The sequence below is a fragment of the Coregonus lavaretus genome, assembly GCF_964263955.1.
Source record: "Coregonus lavaretus genome assembly, contig: HAP1_SCAFFOLD_7249, whole genome shotgun sequence".
NCBI lineage: Eukaryota > Metazoa > Chordata > Actinopteri > Salmoniformes > Salmonidae > Coregonus > Coregonus lavaretus.
Window position 1 is genome coordinate 1 of NW_028158251.1, and position 10,000 is coordinate 10,000.

At 34.5% G+C, this 10,000-nt stretch overlaps 1 protein-coding gene across 1 annotated transcript in view; it reads right to left on the bottom strand.

Moving 5' to 3' along the window:
• Window positions 1–8,679: 8,679 nt before the first annotated feature.
• The window catches only part of LOC311124249 (pyruvate dehydrogenase phosphatase regulatory subunit, mitochondrial-like), a gene marked incomplete at its 3' end in the record, with an annotated part of 14,291 nt that continues 12,970 nt past the window's right edge, over window positions 8,680–10,000 (bottom strand). Inside the window, exons 7-8 of the mRNA XM_084198424.1 lie at window positions 9,103–9,197; window positions 8,680–8,769 (exon numbers count right to left, since the gene is read on the bottom strand). Of these exons, the coding sequence (XP_084054550.1) occupies window positions 8,680–8,769; window positions 9,103–9,197 (185 nt within the window). The remainder of the gene's footprint in view (window positions 8,770–9,102; window positions 9,198–10,000) is intronic.

A 10,000-nucleotide genomic window follows, 5' to 3' on the forward strand; every position in this document is an offset into this window, starting at 1 on the left:
TAGTAGTCTAGTAGTGTATAATAGTCTAGTAGTGTATAATAGTCTAGTAGTGTATAATAGTCTAGTAATGTATAGTAGTCTAGTAGGGTATAGTAGTCTAGTAATGTAGAGTAGTCTAGTAGTGTATAGTAGTCTAGTAGTGTATAATAGTCTAGTAGTGTATAATAGTCTAGTAGTGTATAGTAGTCTAGTAGTGTATAGTAGTCTAGTAGTGTATAATAGTCTAGTAGTGTATAACCAGTAGTGTATAGTAGTCTAGTAGTGTATAACCAGTAGTGTATAGTAGTCTAGTAGTGTATAACCAGTAGTGTATAGTAGTGTATAACCAGTAGTGTATAGTAGTCTAGTAGTGTATAATAGTCTAGTAGTGTATAATAGTCTAGTAGTGTATAGTAGTCTAGTAGTGTATAGTAGTCTAGTAGTGTATAGTAGTCTAGTAGTGTATAGTAGTCTAGTAGTGTATAATAGTCTAGTAGTGTATAATAGTCTAGTAGTGTATAGTAGTCTAGTAGTGTATAATAGTCTAGTAGTGTATAATAGTCTAGTAGTGTATAGTAGTCTAGTAGTGTATAGTAGTCTAGTAGTGTATAGTAGTCTAGTAGTGTATAGTAGTCTAGTAGTGTATAATAGTCTAGTAGTGTATAATAGTCTAGTAGTGTATAGTAGTCTAGTAGTGTATAGTAGTCTAGTAGTGTATAATAGTCTAGTAGTGTATAATAGTCTAGTAGTGTATAATAGTCTAGTAGTGTTATAATAGTCTAGTAGTGTATAATAGTCTAGTAGTGTATAGTAGTCTAGTAGTGTATAGTAGTCTAGTAGTGTATAATAGTCTAGTAGTGTATAATAGTCTAGTAGTGTATAGTAGTCTAGTAGTGTATAGTAGTCTAGTAGTGTATAGTAGTCTAGTAGTGTATAGTAGTCTAGTAGTGTATAGTAGTCTAGTAGTGTATAATAGTCTAGTAGTGTATAGTAGTCTAGTAGTGTATAGTAGTCTAGTAGTGTATAGTAGTCTAGTAGTGTATAGTAGTCTAGTAGTGTATAATAGTCTAGTAGTGTATAGTAGTCTAGTAGTGTATAGTAGTCTAGTAGTGTATAGTAGTCTAGTAGTGTATAGTAGTCTAGTAGTGTATAGTAGTCTAGTAGTGTATAATAGTCTAGTAGTGTATAATAGTCTAGTAGTGTATAGTAGTCTAGTAGTGTATAATAGTCTAGTAGTGTATAATAGTCTAGTAGTGTATAGTAGTCTAGTAGTGTATAGTAGTCTAGTAGTGTATAGTAGTCTAGTAGTGTATAGTAGTCTAGTAGTGTATAGTAGTCTAGTAGTGTATAGTAGTCTAGTAGTGTATAGTAGTCTAGTAGTGTATAGTAGTCTAGTAGTGTATAGTAGTCTAGTAGTGTATAGTAGTCTAGTAGTGTATAATAGTCTAGTAGTGTATAATAGTCTAGTAGTGTATAGTAGTCTAGTAGTGTATAGTAGTCTAGTAGTGTATAGTAGTCTAGTAGTGTATAATAGTCTAGTAGTGTATAGTAGTCTAGTAGTGTATAGTAGTCTAGTAGTGTATAGTAGTCTAGTAGTGTATAGTAGTCTAGTAGTGTATAGTAGTCTAGTAGTGTATAATAGTCTAGTAGTGTATAGTAGTCTAGTAGTGTATAGTAGTCTAGTAGTGTATAGTAGTCTAGTAGTGTATAATAGTCTAGTAGTGTATAATAGTCTAGTAGTGTATAATAGTCTAGTAGTGTATAGTAGTCTAGTAGTGTATAATAGTCTAGTAGTGTATAGTAGTCTAGTAGTGTATAATAGTCTAGTAGTGTATAATAGTCTAGTAGTGTATAGTAGTCTAGTAGTGTATAGTAGTCTAGTAGTGTATAATAGTCTAGTAGTGTATAGTAGTCTAGTAGTGTATAATAGTCTAGTAGTGTATAGTAGTCTAGTAGTGTATAGTAGTCTAGTAGTGTATAGTAGTCTAGTAGTGTATAATAGTCTAGTAGTGTATAGTAGTCTAGTAGTGTATAATAGTCTAGTAGTGTATAGTAGTCTAGTAGTGTATAGTAGTCTAGTAGTGTATAGTAGTCTAGTAGTGTATAATAGTCTAGTAGTGTATAGTAGTCTAGTAGTGTATAATAGTCTAGTAGTGTATAGTAGTCTAGTAGTGTATAGTAGTCTAGTAGTGTATAGTAGTCTAGTAGTGTATAATAGTCTAGTAGTGTATAGTAGTCTAGTAGTGTATAGTAGTCTAGTAGTGTATAGTAGTCTAGTAGTGTATAATAGTCTAGTAGTGTATAATAGTCTAGTAGTGTATAGTAGTCTAGTAGTGTATAATAGTCTAGTAGTGTATAGTAGTCTAGTAGTGTATAGTAGTCTAGTAGTGTATAGTAGTCTAGTAGTGTATAATAGTCTAGTAGTGTATAATAGTCTAGTAGTGTATAGTAGTGTATAATAGTCTAGTAGTGTATAGTAGTCTAGTAGTGTATAATAGTCTAGTAGTGTATAGTAGTCTAGTAGTGTATAATAGTCTAGTAGTGTATAATAGTCTAGTAGTGTATAGTAGTCTAGTAGTGTATAGTAGTCTAGTAGTGTATAATAGTCTAGTAGTGTATAATAGTCTAGTAGTGTATAGTAGTCTAGTAGTGTATAGTAGTCTAGTAGTGTATAGTAGTCTAGTAGTGTATAATAGTCTAGTAGTGTATAATAGTCTAGTAGTGTATAGTAGTCTAGTAGTGTATAGTAGTCTAGTAGTGTATAGTAGTCTAGTAGTGTATAATAGTCTAGTAGTGTATAGTAGTCTAGTAGTGTATAATAGTCTAGTAGTGTATAATAGTCTAGTAGTGTATAGTAGTCTAGTAGTGTATAATAGTCTAGTAGTGTATAATAGTCTAGTAGTGTATAATAGTCTAGTAGTGTATAGTAGTCTAGTAGTGTATAGTAGTCTAGTAGTGTATAGTAGTCTAGTAGTGTATAATAGTCTAGTAGTGTATAGTAGTCTAGTAGTGTATAATAGTCTAGTAGTGTATAATAGTCTAGTAGTGTATAGTAGTCTAGTAGTGTATAGTAGTCTAGTAGTGTATAGTAGTCTAGTAGTGTATAATAGTCTAGTAGTGTATAGTAGTCTAGTAGTGTATAGTAGTCTAGTAGTGTATAGTAGTCTAGTAGTGTATAGTAGTCTAGTAGTGTATAATAGTCTAGTAGTGTATAGTAGTCTAGTAGTGTATAGTAGTCTAGTAGTGTATAATAGTCTAGTAGTGTATAATAGTCTAGTAGTGTATAGTAGTCTAGTAGTGTATAGTAGTCTAGTAGTGTATAATAGTCTAGTAGTGTATAGTAGTCTAGTAGTGTATAGTAGTCTAGTAGTGTATAGTAGTCTAGTAGTGTATAGTAGTCTAGTAGTGTATAATAGTCTAGTAGTGTATAATAGTCTAGTAGTGTATAGTAGTCTAGTAGTGTATAATAGTCTAGTAGTGTATAGTAGTCTAGTAGTGTATAGTAGTCTAGTAGTGTATAGTAGTCTAGTAGTGTATAATAGTCTAGTAGTGTATAATAGTCTAGTAGTGTATAATAGTCTAGTAGTGTATAGTAGTCTAGTAGTGTATAGTAGTCTAGTAGTGTATAATATTCTAGTAGTGTATAGTAGTCTAGTAGTGTATAATAGTCTAGTAGTGTATAATAGTCTAGTAGTGTATAGTAGTCTAGTAGTGTATAGTAGTCTAGTAGTGTATAGTAGTCTAGTAGTGTATAATAGTCTAGTAGTGTATAATAGTCTAGTAGTGTATAATAGTCTAGTAGTGTATAATAGTCTAGTAGTGTATAACCAGTATTATAAACTGGGTGGTTCCAGCCCTGAATGCTGATTGGCTGAGAGCCGTGGTATATCAGACCGTATACCACGGGTATGACAAACATTTATTTGTACTGTTCTAACTACGTTGGTAACCAGTTTATAACAGCAATAAAGCACCTCGGGGTTTGTGGTATATGGCCAATATATCACGGCTAATGGCTGTCTCCAGGAAGTCCGCGTTGCGTCGTGCGATAGAACAGCCCTTAGCCGTGGTATATTGGCCATATACCACACCCCCTCGTGCCTTATTGCTTTAGTCTATAACTCACCTCTATAGGGATATAAAGCATGAAGCCTGGCTCTCCTGTCTAGTAGTGTATAGTAGTCTAGTAGTGTATAATAGTCTAGTAGTGTATAGTAGTCTAGTAGTGTATAGTAGTCTAGTAGTGTATAATAGTCTAGTAGTGTATAGTAGTCTAGTAGTGTATAGTAGTCTAGTAGTGTATAGTAGTCTAGTAGTGTATAATAGTCTAGTAGTGTATAATAGTCTAGTAGTGTATAGTAGTCTAGTAGTGTATAATAGTCTAGTAGTGTATAGTAGTCTAGTAGTGTATAGTAGTCTAGTAGTGTATAGTAGTCTAGTAGTGTATAGTAGTCTAGTAGTGTATAGTAGTCTAGTAGTGTATAGTAGTCTAGTAGTGTATAGTAGTCTAGTAGTGTATAGTAGTCTAGTGCCCCTCGTGCCTTATTGCTTTAGTCTATAACTCACCTCTATAGGGATATAAAGCATGAAGCCTGGCTCTCCTGTCTAGTAGTGTATAGTAGTCTAGTAGTGTATAACTCACCTCTATAGGGATATAAAGCATGAAGCCTGGCTCTCCTGTCTAGTAGTGTATAGTAGTCTAGTAGTGTATAACTCACCTCTATAGGGATATAAAGCATGAAGCCTGGCTCTCCTGTCTAGTAGTGTATAGTAGTCTAGTAGTGTATAACTCACCTCTATAGGGATATAAAGCATGAAGCCTGGCTCTCCTGTCTAGTAGTGTATAGTAGTCTAGTAGTGTATAACTCACCTCTATAGGGATATAAAGCATGAAGCCTGGCTCTCCTGTCTAGTAGTGTATAATAGTCTAGTAGTGTATAGTAGTCTAGTAGTGTATAGTAGTCTAGTAGTGTATAGTAGTCTAGTAGTGTATAGTAGTCTAGTAGTGTATAGTAGTCTAGTAGTGTATAGTAGTCTAGTAGTGTATAGTAGTCTAGTAGTGTATAGTAGTCTAGTAGTGTATAGTAGTCTAGTAGTGTATAGTAGTCTAGTAGTGTATAATAGTCTAGTAGTGTATAGTAGTCTAGTAGTGTATAGTAGTCTAGTAGTGTATAATAGTCTAGTAGTGTATAGTAGTCTAGTAGTGTATAGTAGTCTAGTAGTGTATAATAGTCTAGTAGTGTATAATAGTCTAGTAGTGTATAATAGTCTAGTAGTGTATAATAGTCTAGTAGTGTATAATAGTCTAGTAGTGTATAGTAGTCTAGTAGTGTATAGTAGTCTAGTAGTGTATAGTAGTCTAGTAGTGTATAATAGTCTAGTAGTGTATAATAGTCTAGTAGTGTATAGTAGTCTAGTAGTGTAGAGTAGTCTAGTAGTGTATAATAGTCTAGTAGTGTATAGTAGTCTAGTAGTGTATAGTAGTCTAGTAGTGTATAATAGTCTAGTAGTGTATAATAGTCTAGTAGTGTATAGTAGTCTAGTAGTGTATAATAGTCTAGTAGTGTATAGTAGTCTAGTAGTGTATAGTAGTCTAGTAGTGTATAGTAGTCTAGTAGTGTATAGTAGTCTAGTAGTGTATAGTAGTCTAGAAGTGTATAGTAGTCTAGTAGTGTATAGTAGTCTAGTAGTGTATAGTAGTCTAGAAGTGTATAGTAGTCTAGTAGTGTATAGTAGTCTAGTAGTGTATAGTAGTCTAGTAGTGTATAGTAGTCTAGTAGTGTATAGTAGTCTAGTAGTGTATAGTAGTCTAGAAGTGTATAGTAGTCTAGTAGTGTATAGTAGTCTAGTAGTGTATAGTAGTCTAGTAGTGTATAGTAGTCTAGTAGTGTATAATAGTCTAGTAGTGTATAGTAGTCTAGTAGTGTATAATAGTCTAGTAGTGTATAGTAGTCTAGTAGTGTATAGTAGTCTAGTAGTGTATAGTAGTCTAGTAGTGTATAATAGTCTAGTAGTGTATAGTAGTCTAGTAGTGTATAGTAGTCTAGTAGTGTATAATAGTCTAGTAGTGTATAATAGTCTAGTAGTGTATAATAGTCTAGTAGTGTATAATAGTCTAGTAGTGTATAGTAGTCTAGTAGTGTATAGTAGTCTAGTAGTGTATAATAGTATAGTAGTGTATAGTAGTCTAGTAGTGTATAGTAGTCTAGTAGTGTATAATAGTCTAGTAGTGTATAGTAGTCTAGTAGTGTATAATAGTCTAGTAGTGTATAGTATAGTAGTCTAGTAGTGTATAGTAGTCTAGTAGTGTATAGTATAGTAGTCTAGTAGTGTATAGTAGTCTAGTAGTGTATAGTATAGTAGTCTAGTAGTGTATAGTAGTCTAGTAGTGTATAGTATAGTAGTCTAGTAGTGTATAGTAGTCTAGTAGTGTATAGTAGTCTAGTAGTGTATAGTAGTCTAGTAGTGTATAATAGTCTAGTAGTGTATAGTAGTCTAGTAGTGTATAATAGTCTAGTAGTGTATAGTATAGTAGTCTAGTAGTGTATAGTAGTCTAGTAGTGTATAGTATAGTAGTCTAGTAGTGTATAGTAGTCTAGTAGTGTATAATAGTCTAGTAGTGTATAGTAGTCTAGTAGTGTATAATAGTCTAGTAGTGTATAGTATAGTAGTCTAGTAGTGTATAGTAGTCTAGTAGTGTATAGTAGTCTAGTAGTGTATAATAGTCTAGTAGTGTATAGTAGTCTAGTAGTGTATAGTAGTCTAGTAGTGTATAGTAGTCTAGTAGTGTATAGTAGTCTAGTAGTGTATAGTAGTCTAGTAGTGTATAATAGTCTAGTAGTGTATAGTATAGTAGTCTAGTAGTGTATAGTAGTCTAGTAGTGTATAGTAGTCTAGTAGTGTATAATAGTCTAGTAGTGTATAGTAGTCTAGTAGTGTATAGTAGTCTAGTAGTGTATAATAGTCTAGTAGTGTATAGTAGTCTAGTAGTGTATAATAGTCTAGTAGTGTATAGTAGTCTAGTAGTGTATAGTAGTCTAGTAGTGTATAGTAGTCTAGTAGTGTATAGTAGTCTAGTAGTGTATAGTAGTCTAGTAGTGTATAGTAGTCTAGTAGTGTATAATAGTCTAGTAGTGTATAGTATAGTAGTCTAGTAGTGTATAGTAGTCTAGTAGTGTATAGTAGTCTAGTAGTGTATAATAGTCTAGTAGTGTATAATAGTCTAGTAGTGTATAGTAGTCTAGTAGTGTATAGTAGTCTAGTAGTGTATAGTAGTCTAGTAGTGTATAGTAGTCTAGTAGTGTATAGTAGTCTAGTAGTGTATAGTATAGTAGTCTAGTAGTGTATAATAGTCTAGTAGTGTATAGTAGTCTAGTAGTGTATAGTAGTCTAGTAGTGTATAGTAGTCTAGTAGTGTATAGTAGTCTAGTAGTGTATAGTAGTCTAGTAGTGTATAGTAGTCTAGTAGTGTATAGTAGTCTAGTAGTGTATAATAGTCTAGTAGTGTATAATAGTCTAGTAGTGTATAGTAGTCTAGTAGTGTATAGTAGTCTAGTAGTGTATAGTAGTCTAGTAGTGTATAGTAGTCTAGTAGTGTATAGTAGTCTAGTAGTGTATAGTAGTCTAGTAGTGTATAGTATAGTAGTCTAGTAGTGTATAATAGTCTAGTAGTGTATAGTAGTCTAGTAGTGTATAGTAGTCTAGTAGTGTATAGTAGTCTAGTAGTGTATAGTAGTCTAGTAGTGTATAGTAGTCTAGTAGTGTATAGTAGTCTAGTAGTGTATAGTAGTCTAGTAGTGTATAGTAGTCTAGTAGTGTATAGTATAGTAGTCTAGTAGTGTATAATAGTCTAGTAGTGTATAGTAGTCTAGTAGTGTATAGTAGTCTAGTAGTGTATAGTAGTCTAGTAGTGTATAGTAGTCTAGTAGTGTATAGTAGTCTAGTAGTGTATAGTAGTCTAGTAGTGTATAATAGTCTAGTAGTGTATAATAGTCTAGTAGTGTATAGTAGTCTAGTAGTGTATAGTAGTCTAGTAGTGTATAGTAGTCTAGTAGTGTATAGTAGTCTAGTAGTGTATAGTAGTCTAGTAGTGTATAGTAGTCTAGTAGTGTATAATAGTCTAGTAGTGTATAGTAGTCTAGTAGTGTATAGTAGTCTAGTAGTGTATAATAGTCTAGTAGTGTATAATAGTCTAGTAGTGTATAATAGTATAGTAGTGTATAGTAGTCTAGTAGTGTATAGTAGTCTAGTAGTGTATAATAGTCTAGTAGTGTATAGTAGTCTAGTAGTGTATAATAGTCTAGTAGTCTAGTAGTGTATAATAGTCTAGTAGTCTAGTAGTCTAGTAGTGTATAATAGTCTAGTAGTCTAGTAGTGTATAGTAGTCTAGTAGTGTATAATAGTCTAGTAGTGTATAATAGTCTAGTAGTGTATAGTAGTCTAGTAGTGTATAGTAGTCTAGTAGTGTATAGTAGTCTAGTAGTGTATAGTAGTCTAGTAGTGTATAGTAGTCTAGAAGTGTATAGTAGTCTAGTAGTGTATAACTCACCTCTATAGGGATATAAAGCATGAAGCCTGGCTCTCCTGTCTAGTAGTGTATAGTAGTCTAGTAGTGTATAACTCACCTCTATAGGGATATAAAGCATGAAGCCTGGCTCTCCTGTCTAGTAGTGTATAGTAGTCTAGTAGTGTATAACTCACCTCTATAGGGATATAAAGCATGAAGCCTGGCTCTCCTGTATGGGTCATACTCATTACTCTGATCCCGTTGGCATAGCCCACACTCATCTCCTGTAGGCACACACACAAGGGTCAGAAACAGAAACACACTACACACACACTGGGCTCAGAAACACACACACACACACACACACACACACACACACACTGGGCTCAGAAACACACACACACACACGGCTCAGAAACACACACACACACACACACACTGGGCTCAGAAACACACACACACACACACACACACACACACTGGGATCAGAAACACACACACTGGGCTCAGAAACACACACACACACACACACACACACACCCTTCAGCCTCCTGGTGAGATGGGTCCACTTCACTATTCCATAACGTGACTCTTCTACAGATGGACAGGTTCCTCACCTTACAGAAGAGGGACGGGAAGTGTTCGGGAGTCATGGAGACATACGATAGTTCTCCTAGAACGTCCATTGCCCGTGGACCAATAAGATTCAGCGCTGTAGAAGGGAGGCGGGGAGAGGGGTTCAGAACAGAAATGCATTGTGTAGAATTGAGACTCATCAAGTCAACAGGGCTGATCCCTGGCCGTGACCCTCATCAAGTCAACAGGGCTGATCCCTGGCCGTGACCCTCATCAAGTCAACAGGGCTGATCCCTGGCCGTGACCCCAAAAGTGGGAGTTGGGATAGGCAAAAAACCCATTTCATACAGGTTACCCACTTGTACATGCAGTGAAACAGGACAAATATACAGTGCCTTGCGAAAGTATTCACCCCCTTTGGCATTTTTCCTATTTTGTTGCCTTACAACCTGGAATTAAAATTGATTTTTAGGGGGGTTTGTATCATTTGATGTGCACAACATGCCTACCACTTTGAAGATGCAAAATATTTTTTTGTGTGAAACAAACAAGAAATAAGACCAAAGAACAGAAAACTTGAGCGTGCATAACTATTCACCCCCACAAAGTCAATACTTTGTAGAGCCACCTTTTGCAGCAATTACAGCTGCAAGTCTCTTGGGGTACGTCTCTATAAGCTTGGCACATCTAGCCACTGGGATTTTTGCCTATTCTTCAAGACAAAACTGCTCCAGCTCCTTCAAGTTGGATGGGTTCCGCTGGAGTACATTCCCATTAAACCACTCAAGTGTTGCTTTAGCAGTATGCTTAGGGTCATTGTCCTGCTGGAAGGTGAACCTCTGTCCCAGTCTCAAATCTCTGGAAGACTGAAACAGGTTTCCCTCAAGAATTTCCCTGTATTTAGCGCCATCCATCATTCCTTCAATTCTGATCAGTTTC